General features: G+C 36.4%; 1 protein-coding gene across 1 annotated transcript in view; it reads left to right on the plus strand.

Moving 5' to 3' along the window:
* Positions 1-21,597, plus strand: part of LOC150110710 (carboxyl-terminal PDZ ligand of neuronal nitric oxide synthase protein-like) — a 228,857-nt gene that overhangs the window by 123,086 nt on the left and 84,174 nt on the right. The window contains exon 6 of the mRNA XM_090405893.1: positions 10,883-11,027. Within this exon, the coding sequence (XP_090262019.1) occupies positions 10,883-11,027 (145 nt within the window). The remainder of the gene's footprint in view (positions 1-10,882; positions 11,028-21,597) is intronic.

Below are 21,597 nucleotides of genomic sequence, written 5' to 3' on the forward strand. Positions count from 1 at the left end.
TTACATTCGTCACATTACTGAAGAGCCGTTGTATGATACTTGTAACGTTCAAAGTTTTATATATTTATTTATATTTCTTACTTCTAGCTAAGATTTCTTCTTTTTTATGGAGTTAATAAGAATGAATTAAATTATATTGAATATTTAGAAAATTGATTTTTATTGAATTATTTTGTGTATTAATAGTAAGCTAAAAAATTTTTTTTTTCTTTTTTTAAATCTAATTTTAATGTAGTCTTTTGCTTATTATTATGTAGATGCATAAATAATTCTCTAGGCAAGATATAATTTCAGTTATGTTGAAACTTATATAAAAGTGTGAATTAACCACTTTTGTTTCACCATAAATTTAAGAGAAAATGAGTATTCTGCAGAACAAATTTTAAGTGTCATAAAAAAATAATAATTCACAACTTATTTTCATTTGTGGACAGAAGAACTTAATTTTTAATTAATATTTGCTTTTATACTTAAACATGGCATAACATGGCATTACTTGGCATAACATAATCTAGGAACTCACCTGAAGCCAATCAGTGGGTGATGTTATTTTTGACAGCTGCTGTTGATAGGGATTCCAGTTGCTAAATATGGATCCCAGCACAGTTTCTTGGCTTGTGTTCAGAGGAAGTAGAGAGGCAAGTCTTAGCCCACATATCACTTTGTGTTACAAGCATAATTTCTCATTACTTTAATAATCAGTGTATCGGGTGATAAATGACTGTATATAGTGCACAGTAAAGTGAGTGAAATGTTGTAATTTCTCATTTACAAAAGGGAGCACTGATTTTCACTGTTTCATCTAAATTTATAACAATTATTATATTTTAAAATACTGGTTTGCAAAATTTAACTTGGCAAACATTCATGATTTCTAGCATTAAAGAAAAGGTTTAAGTTAAATCCATGTCATTAAGTGTCCAATATCTGTCCTAACATTACACAGAATTAGTATTTCCATTATCTGTATTATTTGATTTTGATTTTCTGATTATGAATATGTTCATTTCCTAAGCATAAAAGTCTTGTATTTTGCATTGATTCATCAGAATATTCTTTTTTCACATGTTAAATATTGAAAGATGTTACATGGTTTTAAGCCAACAAATGAGAAATGTTATTAATTAATAACAGTTTTGAAATACATTAGTGTCAAAAGGAAGAAGAAACCCCCCCCCCCCCCCTTCTCTCTCTCTCTCTCTCTCTCTAATGATGCAACATAAAATAACATGCTGTTATCAGAGCATTTTTTTCCAGTTTTTAATTTAATTTTAATCTTCTACCATCTGGAAAAAAAAAGGGTTAGCATGGATGCAAACACCTGCATGTACATTCATATTCTTTCTTTTTTGAATATTAAGAAGACCAATGATTTAATTTGCAGTTGTTTTCTTTATTTCATTTAGATCTTATTATTTTTTTATTCCTTAAGGTCTTATTTAGACACTGCGTACAACATAATGGATAGGTTTTTGGGCTTTTCATTTTGGGCTTCTATTTGGTGTATTGTTGCAGTGGTGTCCATTTTGTAATTGCATTTATTTATGCTTTCCAATAAAAATATGCCAGTAGATACCATTAAAATGCTGAAAGAAAAGGATATGAAACGACCTAGAAAAAAATTATCATTTAAAGAACCAGAGGTAGAAATAGTACAGAACTTTAAGGAACCAAATCAGTTTGGTGTAACTAAGAATAGAATAACTAGTGCAGTAACTCCAAGAATTAGACATAATCCACCTGTTGGTTTAAAGTCAGACAGTAGAAGACAAAGTGCAAGTGTGGAGGACTTAAGTTTGGAGGTATTTATTTCATTGATTAAATTCATATCTGTGTTTTGATGAACAAATAATTTATGTGCTTATTAGGTTTTTAGTAAAAGTATTAAACTTTTTGACACAATATATTAATCATATTCTTCAAGCCATTTTATTGATGTACAATTATCCATTCCATTGGATAAAAGCTCATAACTCATTAAATTTCTATTATACATAAATATAGATCCAACTTAGTGTAGCTCAGTGAATGTGGCATTTACACACCATGGCGCATGACTGCACGAATGAAGACTTGGTGTTTCGAATCTAGTCGGGCAACTAGAGGAAATCTTTCTAAGCCTTTTTTCGACCGGTTCCCGAGTTAGTCAATCTCTGGCACGGGCAAGTGGGTTTTTTCTTCCGTAAACTCAAGAAAATCGACCGTAGAACCCACATTATTTCAGACATTAAATACGAGTGTTAGGGACCACGAGATGGCGGCACTTGTTGAGCCGTCACTCTTCACTGTGTGCCGCTTAATTAGTGATAGCCTTGGGCCAGCTATCTCTGATTGGGTACCAGCAGAGATTGAACTGCCCACTCAGTCTCCAAAAGTTAGATAGGGCTAAAAACGGCCTCGCCTACTTCCTATATATACGGGAATAAAAAGGCGTTAGCTGATTTTTTTTTTTTTTTTTTTTTTTGAAATTTAATCCACAATAAATGCCTCTTGCAAAGAATACATTTAAGGTTATCTTAAGCAAAACATAATTTATTATAATGGCATTAATTAGCTGTGTGTAAGAAGGCAAATTATACTAATATTATCCACAAATAGAGTATCGAGTTTCCATTGAAGATGTGTAGAATATAGTTGAACACTAGATTTTCTTGTAGCATTTTTAGGTGTTTTGCAAATGCATAAACACTTCCTAGTATCTTATATTCTTGTTTTAATACTTTAGCCAAGCATGTACAGAGTTCGTATGAGAAAACATCTTCACAATTAAGCTACTTGTATATAGCTGAAAATGACTTCCATCAAATTGCATTAGTATCCCATAATGTAAAAGTATATATTTTTTTGGATGTGCATATTGCTGTGCATTGTAGGTGAAGAGTCGCTATCTAGAGCGTTTTGGCCTTTATTCGGTCTTATGAGTTGGAGCTAAACCTGTAAAGAAACTAAGAGCTAAATAAATTTCAGTAGTCATATTTTTTGTATAAAAGTAGGAAAATGATGTAAGTGTATCATCATACTATTAAAATACACTGGATTAGCTCCAACAGATTAGACTTGTATAAGTTTATTTTATTGTTTAAATACTTTATGCAGTTGCAAGAACACAAAATTTGCACATAAAATATCTTCACAACTAGGCTATTTCAAGTGGAGACAGATGACTTAACATTATATAGCCCTACTATCTGATATTGTGATCACAGAATTGCTGCTCACAGAATTGCACAAGCCCGGTTCTGTTGATGCTTGGTTCTGTTTCTTTATCCAAGTGTAAGCAAACAAGTTTGCACCTGAACTATTTTCAGGACTGGGGCAACTCTTATAAAGAAGCTAAGACTTCAAATTACTTGCCTTAGTATCCCATAATGCAAAGCACATCTCCTTATGGACATGTATAATACTATGCATTATGAGAAGGGTCACTACTCAGACCAGTTTCGACTTTATTGAGGTCTCATCAGTTGGAGCCAGACCCAGAGGTGATACTAAGGTTGAAGTAATGCAGAAGTCTACTAAGGCAGGTAATGTGAAGTCTTAGCTTGTTTATACGAATTGCCCCAGTCCTGAAAATGGTTCAGGTGTAAACTTTTGCTTACATTTGTATACAGGATTAAACCAAGTATATAATTTCTTGGTATCTTTAATTTATAGTATAACCAAGTGGAAAAACTTCCAACAACTATCTCTAATCCAGAGCATTTTAGCATTATACGTCTGCAAGGAGATGTGTTTTGCATTATGAGATACTAAGACAAGTGATTTGAAGTCTTAGTTTCTTTATACGAGTTGCCCCATTCCTGAAAATAGTTCAGGTTCAGGTTACACTTGGATGAAGGATTAAACCAAGTAGTATATAATTTCTTGGGATCTTTAATTTACTGGTTCCGTTAGCAGTGCAGCCAACATTTGCGTGTTCAGTAGAGGGAGGTGTCTAGCTGTACAGGCTAATGTGTAGTGGGGAAATTATGAAAACATTGTAGTTATAATATCACTTCACAAGGTTGGAATGCAGCTACCTGTTATTTTCAACATTACTATTACTATTACTATTATTACGGGAAACTCCAGGGAGTCATTAGACTCATCGAGGGAGGCCCCAAATCATATTCATCACAACTATTTGACATTCATACAGTATCTATCATACCTCGCCTTAAACTCATTCACTGTCACAGCATCCACCACAGACTCAGGGAGCGCATTAAACTCATTCACCACTCTAAAAGTAAAGAACCCAGCTCTAACACCTTTACTAACCACACTTTTGCCCAGTTTCCATGGATGTCCCCTAGTCCTCCCACAACCAGCCCTGTTCTCAAAAATATCTTCTGAATTAATTTTATAGAAACCCTTCAGTAATTTGAATGTCTCAATCATATCTCCCCTTCTCCGCCTATCAACCAATTTTTGCAACCCACAAATCCTCAACCTGTTCTCATACGGTTCATTCCACAGACCTGCTATCATCTTGGTCACTTGCCTCTGGATCCTCTCCACCTCCTCCCCATCAAGAAGAAACCTAGGTGACCAAATCTGAGCACAGTAGTCTAGATGGGGTCTTATCAAGGCTCGATACAGAGGAACAATAACCTGCTTGTCTCTGCTTGTCAACGTATTCTTCAGCACAACCAAGTGATTTGATGAGCTGTTTTGGTCACTTTTGCAATGTGTCCCCTAAATTTCAATTCCTTATCTACCAACACTCCTAAATCTCGTGCCTCATCAATTTCCTGGAGCACGGTTCCACCAATGCAGTAAACTGTCGCCAATCTTTTCACCCCAAAATGCATAACCTTACATTTTGCCACATTAAACTGACATCCATTCTCCTTAGCCCAGACCTCCAATCTATCCAAATCATCCTGCAAAAGTTTGACGTCATCTGCATTCACTATTGCCCTACCCAACTTGCTAAAACACTCAGGATCACTAGGATGTTTGTGTATCAGACTATTAATATTATAACGATACAGATGTATCTGACTGCCAAAGAAAAGGTTGACCATGCTGTCTTAGGATGCAACAGTTTGTTAGGGCTGTTAAGGCATGCCTCCACCATTTTGAGAATGCAGAAAGTGATGTCGTGAAAGATGAACGTTTTAAACAAAATTATGCCATATGTACTAACGGATGGCCTAGAGGTGAGAGCCTATTGCTGTCCTACTGGGCACTTCATAACACTAAAACTTATATGGCAGATGGTGATAAAATTAAAGCACTTCTCTGGTGGTATGCAAACATAGTTAAACAGATATCCTCTTTACAAATGAGAAAATTTTCATCATTGAAGAATCGCTTAACTGCCAAAATGATCAGGTATATACCCCGGATGCTCACACAGCATGTGCCATAGTATCCAGGATTCATCAACACCACCCCATCTCAGTGATGGTTTGATCAGGTAGGTGATGTATCAGGGATATCCAAGTTGCATTTCTGGGAGAAAGGAGTCAAAACCTCTTTGACAGAAGTTTTGACTCCTTTCTGTACTGGAACCTGTGCTACAGCCCCTGAAGAACACCTTATTTCATAGTAGGCAGTGGACCTTCCAATTGGACTCATCTCCTACAAACAAGGCAGAACCACCCAACAGTATTTGTAGGCAAATGTGCCTGACCACATATCACGATCTTATTGGCCATCTAGTAGTCCTGATCTGAATCCATCCAAAAAGACCTCCACCATTGCCAACCTGAAGGTCGATTTGGAGCAAGCAGTGGCAGCTATTCTGTTGGATGTTGTCCATGCCACCATCGATATGTTGCTTCACAGAATTTCAGGCATGCAGGAAGACAAAAGAGGGACATTTCGAACATTGAGTGCTGCTATATGTATGTTATACACGTGGTTTATATGTGCTGAAAACTGTAAATGATTTACTGATAGATTGAAGGTTTATGCTTTGTTCAAGTTGTAACAGTATTTATGGCTAGATGAGGTACAATCTTCTGGCTGGAACAGATTTTGATGTCATTTGGTATATTAGATTATTATTATTATTATTACTTAGACCTCCTTGGAGTCAAAAGACTCATCGTGGGGAGGTCCTTCCTAGGAAACACAAAGTTTATCATACCACTCATTTACCATTCTTGCTCTCACCACTCTATCAGGCAGTGCATTCCACAGTTCAACCACCCTCCATGCAAAGAAACCACTCCTCACCCCTCTTGCTCACAGCTTCCTTTTGCAACTTTCAGGAATGGCCACTTGTCATCGCTCCTTCCCGCTGTTCCACCAAGTGAAAGATTTCCCCAGTGTCAACTCTGTAACTATCTCTCTAAAAGTCTCAGTCGTATCACTTCTCCTTCTTCTATCTACCAAACTCTGCAGTCCATGTTCCTGAAGCCATCTTTATTATCCGCCTCTGTACCCTTTCTGCAGTTAATTTATCCCCTTCAAATCCTGGAGACCAAATTTAAGAACAATAGTCTAAGTGTGGTTTGATCAGGGTCTTATACAATGAAACGATAACTCTTTTATCTCTGCAGGTCAGTGTCCTTCTCAGTATTGCAGCAGTCCTCTGGGTTATCTTCATCACCTTTGCAATATGTTTCCTGAATTTCAGTTTTCTATCAATCATCACTCCCAGATCTCTTGTCTCCCCTACTTCCTCCAGTATAGCTCCTCCAATCAAGCATGCAGCCTCCCATCGACATATCCCAAACTTCAAAGACTTTATATTTTGCTGCATTAAACCAAAATCCCTATTCATTTGCCCATCTGTTTAGTTTATTCAAATCCTCTTGCAGAGCTGCTGCATCTGCAAGAGGATTTGAATTTAGCTCTATTACTAATAGAGTAATAGAGCTAATAGAATTAGCTCTATTACTAATAGAATAGAATATTAGCTCTATTACTAATTAACCTTCCCAGCTTCACATCATATACAAACAACTGAATATCCTCCTGCAATCCACTGACAATGTCATTGATATAAAGGTTAAGGAATACAGGTCCCAGTGTGGAGCCCTGTGGGAGCCCACTTGTAACCTTCTCCCCTCTTGATACTGTAATTTGGTATATTAGATTATTAAAAAAATTTCAACCTTTTCATTTTTAGGCTAAATTGGACAAATTTTAATATCTGCATTACACAGTATTGTATAAAATTATTACTATTATTATAGTAACCTCCATGTGAGTGAGTATACATCATGGGAGGCCCACGCAATCTGACATGTCTATCTTATTGAACCTTGAAATCATTATTTGCACTCTATGTTCATAATGCACTTTGGAAATGCATTTCACTCACCAACAACTCTCCTTGTAAAAAATCTACTTCTAAGACTCTTCTTTACCACGTCTTTATACAACTTCCAGGGATGGTTGTCATACTTCTCGACCTACCATTTTTTTTTTAAATTTATAGTTCATTTTCCATTAATCTGGTAAATTTCCTTAACCAACTCAAAGGTCTCTATCATATCTTCTGCTTTCCTCCTATCTACTAAACTCTAATGTACATTCGCTCAGCCACTCTTCATAACCACCACTCCAGACTCCCGATATCACTTTGATCATTCGTCATTGGATCCTGTCTAATGTATTCACATCATAATGAAAATAAGATGACTAAATCTGAGCACAATAGTAGATGTGTGGTCTGACCATTATCTTATACACTCAATGGACAAAACATTAGAGATAAGGATGATGGGTAGTTGATACTGGCATTCCCTGCATAGAGTGAAACACACCCAAACTAAATGCAGACGGTAAATAGACAGACATCAAGGCTTCCCAACAGTGTATTGCAACCGCCTAACATGGGTATATGTGGAAATCTTAGCGATTTTGATTGTGGACATATTATCAGTGCAAGACAGATGGGTGGTTCTATTGCTCAAGTGGTAAGAACCCTAGTGTTCTTAAGGAAAACCATATCAATGGTCTACCATGAGTATACGATCAATGGATGTGCCAGCACCCAGTGAGCAAATTGATACTGGATGTGACAAATCACATCCAGTATCAAATCAATGTAACAAATGTAACAAATCACATCCAGATATGACATTGATACTGGATGTGATTTGTCGCATCCAGTATCAATGTTGTAGGTCCAATCAGCATCAGCAAGCAAAGTTTATATGGTATGCAGAGGTATGTGGGGTATAGTATACCCTACATGCCATGGGAAATCAGCTGTTGACAGCTAATAATCGACATTGTACCTCACCTGGCTGAATTACATTGATTTGCCTTTCTTTGAGCCACCTAGTAGTGGTCTTGGAAGTGTGACAAGAAGCCGAATCTTGTTGAAAAAGGAAATCACCATCACTTAAATCTTCTGATGCCAGTAACATAAAGTGCCAAGAATTTCTTGGTGCACTTTGGAATTGACTCTTTTGTACACAATACACAGCCTACCTGGACCCTCTGCAGTCATAGTCATACAAGCCCATACCATGACAGAAGTTCCAAATTTCACCGAATGTTTCATGCATTCTTTATCAGATGCTTCTTGTTTAAGATGCCAATCTTATTTGTGTATGTTCCTTGATGACCATGGGACACACAAAACATACTTTCATTGCTAAAAAGTACCTTTTTCTAGTCTTCTTGACATCATAACAGTCTTTGCTTCCACCATGACACTCTAGCTGCCTTTTACATGGAAGTCATAAGTGGCTTCATCTTAGGCGCATGTGATTTAAAACCTAATTTGTGACGTCATCTCAATATCGTAGATTTAAACACATTCACTTCTAGTTCTTTCCATTTCCTGTGAAAATACCTTATGCTTCAGGAGCAGTTTTTCTTCACTATATTCTTCAATCTCCTGTCATCTCTTGATGTAGTTATTACATTTCGACCGCTATTGTTGCGATTATTTTGAAAACTGATTATTAGAATACTGTCTGAATATTCTACTCGCACTTGCTTGATAACATTTCAGTTCCTTAGTTATAAACTGTTGAGTTTGGCCTTCTTTGTGTAAAGACACAATATGAAACTTCTTAGCTTCTGATATGCCACTCATTCAACCCATGTTTAACAAATGATTAACTGAAATCCACTTGCAAATGATTCTTCACACACACAAGTCAGTCAGTCCCACAGCTACTGAAATATATGCTATTTCTATAGGCTTTTTCATCAACTCTAAATGCTAAACAGGGAGTTTTTGATATTTTTCTGTTTTTTTCCATGATTTGGCTCAGTGCATGTATATGGTCAATTGTATTATATCCTTTTCAGAATCCAGCTTGCTCTACTGGTTGTTTTAAATGTAGAATAGGTGTTATTCTGTTACTTATTGTTTTTGTAAGTATTTTATACAGAACTGATAATAAGCTAATTAGTCTAATTTTTGGCTTCTTCTTTATCTCATTTTTTATAAATTAATGTCAATATTGCATTATTTCAGATTGTAGGTATTTCTCCTTTATCAATACATAAGTTCATAAGGTTTGTTAGATGTTTTGTTAATTCTTCACCAGCAGTCTTTATTAACTCAATCTGGATTTCATCTTCTCCTGGAGTTTTTACATTTTTCATTTGGTATATAGCTTCATGTACTTCTTTATAGGTTATTGGTACTTCAAAATTATCTTAACATTAAGATAATAAAACCACTCTCAGACACACAGTGCAGTATAGCATGTAGCATTGTCATGCTGAAACATGCAGCAGTCACTGCCAAATACTTTCACAGCATTGGAAGCATAAATTTGTTCAAGATATGCAAGTAGCCATCAGATGCCATGGTTTTGGACACATCCAACTGAAACATCCCCATACTATTACTGGGCCTCCACTAAATTTGACAATTGGAATGATGCAATCCTGCCAGAATTATTTCGTGCGTAATTTCCAGATCCAAACATAATGATCAGAGTTGAAACATTTGGAAGCATGATTTGTTGCTCCACGGAACCTTTTAGCAATCATTACAGTCCAGGAATGATGTGAAACACACCAGTCAAAACACCATTTGATACTTGGGGGGGGGGGTGATGTGTGACTTGTTTGCAGCAGTTCTGCCATGGTAACCTAAGACATGCAACTTTCTGCAGACAGTTGTCCTGGAAGCATTTTCCAGGTTGACTGTGAGGTCAGCCATGGATGGCATGCAGGATGCTCGAATATTCTGAGACAGAGTTGATCTCGGTCAGTGAGCATCGATGGCCTCCCAGGATGTTTTCCTGCTGTGGCAGCACCATTCAATTTTCCATCTATGATTGATGTAAGCAACAGTGGTAGCTTATACTGAGATGGGTAGCAATGTCACAAACAGAAAGACCACTGATGTGACACTGTGACACTCAACTATCATTCCACAGTTTGGAAGTTTGTCAGTTCAGCTGAACGTGGCAACTTGACATTGAGTACAGTGCAAATCATGCAGCACATCCTACCTTTTATTACCAGATTTATGCAGACACTCCCTGAATGTTTTGCATGTGGTAGGATCTGAAATTTGCATGGTAAGTAAGGTGTCCAAATACTTTTGTCAACATAGTGTATATTATTTCCTGAATATTTCCTACATACATATATTATATATGTATTTCCTACTCAGTTGTTCAAATGATTAAACTATCCACTCTCCAACCTATAGGCATCAAGTTCGAATCCCTCCATGGGCATGAATGTTTGTGAACGTTTATAGGTGGGAGACATTCATTACCCATTGTAAGATGTCTATCCCACTTGTTTGAGGCCTGAAATGGCTTAAAAAAAAAAGTACAGTGTTTGATCCCTAATGCAGGGATTCTGAATTGTTGTAAAAAAATAATCCCTGCAATAGAGACCAAACACTGTACTTTAATATAAGCCTACAACCTGTTTTGTGCAGGAACTATATAAAAAAAATCTGCTTTTATGTATCTTAAAATGGTTCTTAAAATAAATTATTTCTCTTCTGTAGAGTCAAGCCATGAGAATAGTTCGCACTGTAGGTCAAGCTTTTGAAGTATGCCATAAACTTAGTCTTACTCATGCTGCTGCATCTGAAAGCCAGGATGACATTCCTAATGAAAAGAATAATGTGAGCAATGATTCATCAAGTAAAGGTATCAATATCTCAAAAAATTGATGCTGTTTTCATTCATTTTTATTTATTGAGATTATAGAAGTACCTATAATGTAATCTGTGCTGCTGACTTTTTTTATCCCCCCCCCCATTTAATTGTAAATAATTTTAATAAAAATTACCAGGTAAAATTTATAGTAGAGAACATTATAATTAATTGTGGTTGAAAGGCTTATATGTCGACTATCCATAACTATTATTTTTCATGAAATAACAAACATATACTAAATATTAATTACACAGTCTTCCCCTCCCCCTATGCTGCCCACAGAATTGGACGAGTATGGTTTTGCTGGTGGCACTGTGCATAGCCAACATTTGCATGTTTATCAGTAGAGAGAGAGAGAGTTATCCAGTTGTATGGGTTAACATGAAACAGTGAGATTATGAGGACTAGCACTTCACAAAGTTGGAATGCAGCTACCTCTTATTTTCAACATAATAAAAATGCTTGGGATCAGTAGGATGTTTGTGTATTGGACTATTAACCATTATAATAATAGAGAAGACTTATCTGACTGCCAAAGAAAAGGTCGACCACACTGCATTAAGACACAACAGCCTATGAGGGCTGTGAAGGCGTGCCTCTGCTGTAATCCTGTGAGAATGCAGAAAGTAATGTTGTGAGAGATGAATGTTTCACAAAGAATGATGATGTCAGTTAACCTGGTAACTAATAACCTGGGGGTATTGTTGTTTTACTGGACACTCCCTCACACCACAACTTATGACTCGGCTCTCTCTAATTTTGAATGATCAATTGTTTGTATTCTACCTTGTAAAAAACTGTTTTCTGTCTATCTAGCCACTGATGATAGTTTGTTATTTTCAAACTGAAATAACTGGCAGTATATTAAATATACTTTTCTTGTGCTGACATGTAGATAATTCTTAATTACATGCGAGTTTCTCCATCAGCTATCCTCATGTCCAAATCAAACTTCATATCCTTCCACATTTGTTCCAGTTTGCATGAACAAAGTTCCACGTGATATCATGTCAAATGTCTTCACAAAATCCAACAATATCATCATGTAGAATTCTCTTTATCCAACTCATGCTTTCACTCTATTATAAAAAGTTAATAAATTACTAAGACACGGCCTTTACTTCACAGAGCCATGCTACTTCCCCTACAATATTATGTTTTTATCCACCCACTCCTGAATTCTATCTTGTACCAACTTTGCCAGTGCCTTTACCACCTCTCCAGGGATACAGATTGGTTTGTAATTTGATTTGTTACTGCAGTTATTTATGCTATAGAACTATTTTGCTCTCCTTCTACTCTATTAGGACTTAACAGAGCTGTGACTTAGGTAGACAGTAGTGTCAGATACATTCTCATAATACACAAGATGATATCCCATCTAATCCTATAGCCATATTTGCATTGAGTGGTTGATGAATTGGAACTACTTCCCATTTCATCAACTTCTTTTCTCATATCAACTTCTTTTGCAGCTGTCTCACCAATATCCTCACTTGAATGACAGGCCTTTGCAAAGTGGTCACTTAGTAACTCAACTAGTTTTTCTGCTTTCATCACTTCACTGCCATCAGTACTCATTAATCCGGCATTAGTAAGGTGGGGTGTCACAGACCCCAAAGATTTTAAATTGACTATAACTTTTTAACAACACGTGGCAGTGAGTCATGCCTCAGTATAGCTTCCCCTCCCATAATCTGCTACTCAGTGCCATAGACAACAGTCTGTTGTGTGCAAGCAAGTTTAGTGTGCAAAGGTGTAAAGTGTGCTGGGGTCCACCAGACCCCACCTTACCAAAAGTGTGACTATATTTATTTCCAAAACGTAAGTTGTTTTCATGTATATTCTACTAAAATATTATCGTTACTGCTGTGTTTTAGAGGGTATTTTGAGAATAATATATTTTTTTTTTACTAGATGAGTTATGAGCAGGAAGAACAGAAGTTATATCAACTTATAGATGACGCTAAAAGTAAAAATAAAGATGTTTAATTAGTTAAGTATTTTTGGGTAATAAAAATTTAATTTGTGAATCTGCGTTTTTATTCTGTAAAATTACAGGACAACAATACGTAATCTAATATTGATTAAAAAGATATGGATTTTTATAATACACTACATTATTTGGGTGGGTCTGTGGAACCCCATCTTACAACTTTTGTTACCTTTTTTCCACCCTCACCAGTGCCGGGTTAAAATTATCCTTCTACAGTGTCATTCTTTTTACTTACCACACCTTCCACATAGCGAAAGAACTTTTTGAGATTTTCATTGGCCTGCTTAGCTAATTCTTCATGTAATCTGATTTTGTTTTCCTTCCATGCTAGTGACCTTTCTTGCCTTCTTAATAACTGACATCTGCATTGGATTTGAAAAGCAATTTGTTAAAAAAAATGTCAAGATTACCAAGAACAAGGATTATCTGTATTTTGTTGGGTAGATGGACTTTTTGTATCAGGTCATTTCTCACAGCATTTTGCTCATTATCTCTGTTAACATGATCTGTGGAATTGAAAAAGGGAAGCCAGTTTGAGTTGTAAGTGTTGAAGTAGTCCCTATGGTTATTTGAAGTGCAGAAAATCAAGCTTTAAAGATAGGTAATTAAAGAGTTGAGAGTAGTTATTAGTTTGGAGATTATAGAAAGAGCAATGGAATGTAACAAAGTATGGAATGGAAATTTTGAAACAGAGCAGATCAAACTGGGGGATTTCAAGATTTTGGCATTTTATGATATGGGATGGTCAGACCTAATGGATGTATATGTGATTCCCTTGTGATGGTAGGGACTGTCCAAACTGCACTTTACTATGTAAGGTGTAGTTTAGATAGTTGAGGTTACCACTGTCCATTAGGAATAACAGATCTGGGTTGGATGACTCTAAGTGGTGGTGGTGCACATGATTTGATAACTAAATACTTAAGGAATTGACAGCATACACTAGAAATATAAATTACGCTGTCAATTCCTTAAGTATTTAGTTATCATGTTTAACCAGCGTATAAGACTTTCTACAAGAAATGCACGTGATTTATATTGCTGTTAAGGTCATGAATATTGGTAAAGTGAATATGGAAACTTTTTTTTTTTAATTTGTAAGTACTATTGATGTTATTTGTAGGTTTTGGGGATTTTTTTGTGATCTTCAATAAAATTATATTTCATTATTTTATCTTTCATTGTTGTTGTGGAGAAAGAGCTAAATAAAGAAATGGAGCATGCAATGGGCAGCGAAACAGTCACATAGAGAGATAATCCAGTCTCTTGTCCATGCACGGTGACAATTCCCCTGCATACTTAGACTTTCTTTGTACATGATCTGGCAGAGTAAGTGAGAGCAGGATTTTTCACTAGCCAGTTGAGAAGCTTCCCAATTCATTATTGTCAAGGTTTTTCCTGTGTATTATCTACCTGCTGTCCTTTAGAACTATTTTACTGCTCTATTCTTGAATGGGGGGGGGGAGATCTCTATCCCTCCATTGTATTTAACAAATCAAACTGGGTTGTCACCCATATTGCATGTAAGAAAAGAAAGCATGAGGAACAGAAACCAGAGTTCTTGCTCTGGAGACCAACATAAGGGGTATTGCTTCATCAGGCAATGAATGTCATCCTTGCACTTTGCAGGCTGATTGTCATTTCTCAAACCAGGGAAGATGTGTCTTTATAATAGTACTTGCTGAATTTGTGAGGGCTCCACTTGGAGAAACAGGCTACACTGAGAAAATAGGGTTGGCTTAATCAATATTAGAGGATATATATATTGCACTCTGCTCACACATTCTTGAAGGCTAATAATATCAAGTTCTTTTCTAGAAAAGAAGACATCAGTTACTTAGTAATTTTTAATACCACTCTGCTATTGACACCAGGCACTTTGCTTCCTTTATTTGTCTAGGAAATCTCTCGCTTTCATCTATAGTTGGCCTTTTGATCAACTGTTTTATTTCTAATGTATTCTCAGATCCATAAAATTGATTTCAACTCTCTATTGTTTATTGCTAATTTAGTGTTTTGATTAATTTTATTCACCTGGTGAATTCATTCCATTCACCATACTAGCTTTGCTTATTCTGTTCTTTGTTTCTTTGTTAAGGTCACATCTGGACTATCATACTCAGATATAATTGCCTGTGCTATGTGTACAGGTGAGAAGACAATCACAAAGGTCTATTGAAGAGTAACCAATAATAATGCTTATGAAATTATGCAGATCAATACAGATTGGAAAAATGGGATCTTCAAAGTTTGAGAAATAGATAGAGGAGAGGAGATATGACAGAAATATACAAGTTGAGAAGGGGGGGGGGGATCTTACACTATAGACACACGTGATATTTTGTAGCATGTGACAAGTGAAGAAGAACTCATGGTTATTCTTCACTTGTCACATGCTACATAACCCATCCTCATGGAACATTGCAAAGGATTTTTTTTCCCCTAATTGCATGAATTAATAATCCTGGATAGAAATTTTTTTGTTATCATTGATTTTTTTATCTGTTCAGATTGGAACGTTTTATTTGTTCTTCTGAAGATATATTTCTGGGTCGGAGCAAAAAATTTCACTCTCAGAAAATAATGTTCTGTCTGCAAAACACACACACACAGTATCTGTGTGCATGTGTTTTTCAGATGGAGCATTATTTTCTGACAGTGAAAAAAAATTTTACTCCTCTGGATTAAATCTTCAAAGATAGGAGATATCTTAGAACCTAAACATTATTTCAATAAGATGGAAATATATTTAAAAAAAAAAAAACCCTTGTTCACTCTGGAATAATTGTCTGAGAATCAAAAAGGACTCATTCTTGGAATATTTATTTCATCCCCTCATAAGAGTGTAACAAGGAATCATGTGAAGTCAAGATTCTTCTTATGGCATGTGGTAGGTATATAAAATGGGGTTACGATTACATGGTGTACTTACATCTTTAGTAAATGCATTCAATGTAATATGTATTTAGGCAGTGAGTGACATAGGAGGGATCTCACTCACAAACCCTTTGAGTCCTTGGAGAAGCCCTCTCATGAATAATAATAATATTTCCATATTTAATGTGCTTTCTTCAATTGCACATCAATTAACATCAATTGCATTCTCATTGAGAATGCAATTGATGTTTTCATGCTTTTGCTTATTTAATAGTTTTTGTATTTTTATTGCTGAATTTCACATCAAATTTTATAGAAATTAATTGATTTAGTTAAAGAATCCCTGAAGATTTATACTGTATTTATTTTGAAGTATAATATGATCTGCAAAAAATAAATGGAAGGTGAGTTTAACATTTTTGATTTTAGTATCAGCTTTAATGCCACATTTCCTTCATAATGTGATCCATATAAATAATGAAACACAGTGAAGATAGTCTGTATATGCTTCTCTTGCATGTAATTTTAGGTCATATCTTTCTGTACATCCTTCAATTCTAATCACTGACTTATTGTCCCATTTACACCTTATGATTATAGCATTTTGAATAGCTTTTCTATGTGCACCTTTTCATATGATTTTTCCACAGCTACAAAAATTTAAATACAGTTTCTTTTTTTTATTATTATTCTCTTGATTTCTTGTCTATTTGTCAATTGCAAGTGGTTACTCTTGACATCTTTAAGGCATTTGATTAGGTCTGGCACAAAGGCCTGTTAAAATAATGTTCTATCATGTGTCTGACTTCTAAAGCTGAGTTGCCAGCTTTCTGTTGAGAGGTACATTACAGGTGATAGTGGATTCTTTATTGTCATACTTGGCACTTAATGCTGGTGTTTTAAGAGGCTCTGTTCTTTCACCTCTCTTCCTTCTATATATCAATGACCTTCTCCATCATATCACCCCTCTTTCTCCTGCTTGCTAGTGTCTGCATTCTACAAATTCTCAATCTACCCTCATAATCAGTATTCCACAATCCTGATATTATTTGTAACTCTCATTTGCACTCCCTCTTTCCACTGTATCAGAATCACAACAGAGACCAGACTTGTACACAATAGTCGAAATGAGGTCTTATCAAGGCCTTGTAAAGAGGCAAAATGACATCCTTATTTTTACATGTGAATGTTCATTTCAGCATTGCAGTTATCTTTTTGAGTTGTATTTGCAATCTTTGCTACATGGCTCCTGAACTTCAACTTCCTATCTACTAACACTCCAAGTTCCCTAGCCTGATCAGTTTCTTCTAGCATAATCCCACCAATATAATACGACATTGGATATCTAATGAAGCCAAAGTGCCTATTAAATTATTTAAGGAATTTACAACGTATAGTAGAATATTAATTAAAAGACAACTTAATAAATGCTTCCTATACTTCAGCAATGTCGCATTGCCATCTTCATGGGAACATACAAATATGGCATGCAGGCACTACAAAAAGCAAATGAGGCAGAAGATAAGAAACTACTTTTCTTCCTAAAGTCCTAATGGTGCCCCCTAGTGGTCTATATTGAGTTGTCTTGGCCATTGGGGCTGATGTTTTCATGATGTAAGTCTCCCAAATTTTAGGCAGTCTCAAGCACCCAAATTTGTTGAGGTTTGGAATGTTTTTTAGAGCTGAGGGTGATTCCATGAATAATCTTTCGTACTTGAACTTGCTGCAGTGTATTACTTTGACTTTCTTCCAACGTATTCTGTGGCAGGTATCTAGAGCATGGTCTGCAAGACCAGAGTGGCTATACTGGTGAAACCGGATGTAGTACTTGTGTTCTGAAATCCTGATATTCGCTGACCTGCCTGTTTGGCCAAAGTAGGACAATTTCCAGCTGCAAGGGACCTGGTATACCCCAGGTAGGTCTAGGGGAAGTGGTTGGTCTTTGGTAGAGTGGATAAGGGATGCCAACTTTTTATATGGTCTGTAACAAGAAGTCAGATCATATTTTTTAATGATTTTGGTTATTTTTTCAGAGGTGCCCCAGATGTAGGGAATAGTGATAGATTTAGTGTAATCTTGATTGTGAGGGGGGAGGGGTTACTGGTTTTAATATTTTTTGAGGATTGTAGCCATTGGCTAAGAAAGTATTAAGGATGTGGTTTAGTTCAGTGGTTTGGGCATTGTCATCTGAACAGATAAATTTTGCCCTGTTATATAGTGTTTTAATAACCCCCATATTGCTGTGGGGGGAGGGATTGCTGGTGAATGTATCTGCCTGTATGGGTGGGTTTTCTGTAAACAGAGAAAACCAAGGATCCATCAGGTTGGCAAGTGATTAGAGTGTCTAGGAAATGGTGGCTGTTGTTTTCCTCTTTTTCCAGGGTGAATAAGATTCTGGGATGTTGGCTGTTTAAATGTGTTAAGAAGGAGTGGAGTGTATCTGAGCCATGTGGCCAAATAGCGAACACATCATCAACATAGCGAAGCCAAATGGTTGGTTTTTGTGGTGCAGAGTTTAAAGCTTTCTCTTCAAAAGTCTCCATATAAAAGTTGGCCAAGGGTGGGGAGAGTGGAGAACCAATGGCTGTCCCTCTATCTGTTTGTAGAATTTTCCTTGCCAAACGAAATAGCCTGAGTTCATTTCGAACTGAAATAGGGCTAAGATATTGGGAAGAAATTTGACATGTATGAAAACTCTAAGGTGTCCTTGAGTGGGACATTTGTGAATAGGGAGGAGATGTCAAAACCGACCATTATGTTGGGGTGAGAGGTTTTCTATACTGGCTTTGAAGTGGGCTAAGTTTTTTGTGTTATGGTGTTTTGCCAGTATAGTGTGTGAGTGCTTTGGCTAAATGTTTGGCTAATTTATATGTGGGAGAATCAATGCCATCCAATATGGGATGTAATGGCACATTTATTTTATGTATTTTTGGAAGTCCATATAATAGGGGGAGGGGTGTAGAGTTATAAGGTTTTAGTTTGTTGGTAACCTCCACAGGCTAAGAAGTGACCTTCTTAAAGAGCCTATGGAGTGTTCTAATTTGAGAGCTGGTAGGATTATATTCAATAGGGAAGTAGGCAGACCGATCTAATAATAAAGCATTAAGCTTACCTGTGTAGTCCTTTTGGTTGAGAACCATAGTGGCATTTCCCTTTTGCTTTTTGTAGTGCCTGCGTGCACGTGCTATTTGTATGTTCCCATGAAGATGGCAATGTGACATTGCCGAAATATAGGAAATATTAATTAAATTGTCTTTTAATTAATATTCCAGTATACGTTGTAAATTCCTTAAATAATTTAATAGTCATGTGTTGCCAACGTATAATCCTTTCTACAAGAAGCCGAAGTGCATGACTCTGCATTTACTATTATCCATTTTCCCATGCCCACAGTTCCAGCCTATTCAGATCATTCTGCAAGTACTGCATATCAGCAGCATTCCTGATTACCCTACCTATCTTTGCATCATCAGCAAATAGCTCTATATCGCCAGTCAAATCTTTCCCAATATCATTAATGTACAGATTGAATAACAGCGGACCAAGCACTGATCCTTGTGGTACACCACTAGTTACCTTAAATCTTGCAGACTCACTTCCCCATATACCACTTTTTGATATCTGTCAATGAGCCATCCTCTTATTCACGCTAATATTTTATAATCCAAATCCATATTCTCCAATTTATGCAGTTTTCCATGCTGTATTCTGGCAAAAGCCAAAATACAGTTTTCCATGCTGTATTTTAGCAAAATCCAAAAATATCATGGTATCCATTCCCCTTGTCTAGTTCAGTTGTAACATTATTATAGAATGTGAGCAAATTTCTAAAACATGACTTTCCTCTAGTAAACCCATGCTGTTCATTGCCAAGTAGTGATTCACTGTCAACCCATTTCTGAATGTGAGCCCTAACCAATTTTTCCAAAATCTTCACCACCACTCCTGAGATACCGATTGGTTGATAGTTGGATACATCAGTCTTTGCACCACCCTTGTGCAATGGAATTACTACACATTCTTTCTATTCCGGTAGAATCTTCCCTGTTCTGAGACTCGTGTTAAACAGCCTGATCAAAGGAATAGCCAGTTTAGCTGAACACTCTTTTAGCACCCATGTTGATAATCCATCAGTCCCTATTGCTGATTGTTATTCAGTTTGTGCAACAGCTCTAATACTTCCTCTTCATACACTTGAGTTTCCTCATTCAGTGAAGAGATAGCAGTGAATTTAGTTACATACACCAGCCTGATAACTTTTAGCAAAATGAGCACTCATTAGTTTAACAACCTCTTCTGCATCAGTCACTCTCACACCATCTGCATTCAGAGGAGTTATTCTTTCATATTCATTCTTTCTTTTACTTGTATGAAAATGAAAATGAAAAATGACCTTCATCTTCTTCATGAGGAAGTGGAAGTGATCGGTAAGGAGATACTGGAAGTTAAAGCTGAGTTTAATGTGTTAAACAGAGAAATTAGGACTATAGAGATTACTTTAGCTGAAGTAACTAGAACAGGATTACATATGGGTGAGTCTTTGGTGAATGATTCAGTAATAAATAGTATGGGAGTGATTGGGAGTCAACATAATAAAACCACAAGTGGCCAAGAAGAAATGAGATGTAGTGAGAGTGGGGGGGTAAGTAATAGAGAGTTGAGTAATGAAGCTGGGAGAGTCATGCTGAATAGTGTAGAGAATGAGTCCATGAGTGTGAACTTGAATGAAGTTAATAGTGGTAAAATATATGGTGATTCTATGATTAAGGGTATGGAGAGTGGTATGCATGAGGAATGCTTGGCTGATGGTACAATAGAAAGAGTGGCTTTAGCAATAAAGAGAGGGCATGAAACAGACAAGATGATAGTTATGGTGGGTACGAATGACCTGAGAGGTAGTATAAATCGGGTAGGAAAAGATTTAAGAACATTATTAGATATTGTGAAGAGGAAAAGTGTCAATGGGAGAATAGTGTGTGTGCTGCCTCGTTTTGACAATTACGAGTTAAGTAGACGAGCAATGATAATGAATGATATGATTGCAAGAATGTGCAGAAAAAGAGGTCTGGAGTTTGTTGATGTTTGGAGTGTGTTTGAAGGAAAAAGGCAGTTGTATGCTAGAGATGGACTGCATCTTAACATGGAAGGACATAAGAGATTGAAGAAGTTATTGTTTTCTGAACAGGTTGAAGTTATTGGGCAGGGAAACTAATATTGAAAAGGTTGAGTGTAAGAGAGAGAAACTTTAGCACTGATTGTGTATTTATTGATCCTTACAGGCAGAATAAATTGCAGAAGAGAGGGGGAAAAAATCGGCATAGGACTACGGTAGTTAGTGACTTATATATCAGTTCTAAAGCCGGTACAAGATCTAGAGGGAATCTGCAATTTTTGTATACCAATGCTAGAAGCATTAGAAATAAGAGAGAAGAATTTTTGGCATTAGTCAGTGAAATCTCACCAAAAGTTGTAGGCATTAGTGAAACTTGGCTGTCAGCAGAAGATGTGGTCACTGGAATTGAATGTGATGGGTACAGTATTTTCAGGGAGGATAGAGAAGATAGAACAGGAGGAGGAGTACTGTTGATGATAGCTGATGTGTTGCAGCCAAAGAAAGTAGTATATCATGATGATAGACATGTGAATGAGAGTTCATTTGAGGCAGTCTGGTGCGAAATAGTGACCAAC

The sequence above is a fragment of the Typopeltis vanoorti genome, chromosome 1 (assembly GCF_054136105.1).
Source record: "Typopeltis vanoorti isolate ZY-2024b chromosome 1, IOZ_Tvanoo_1.0, whole genome shotgun sequence".
In the NCBI taxonomy this organism is placed as follows: Eukaryota; Metazoa; Arthropoda; class Arachnida; order Uropygi; family Thelyphonidae; genus Typopeltis; species Typopeltis vanoorti.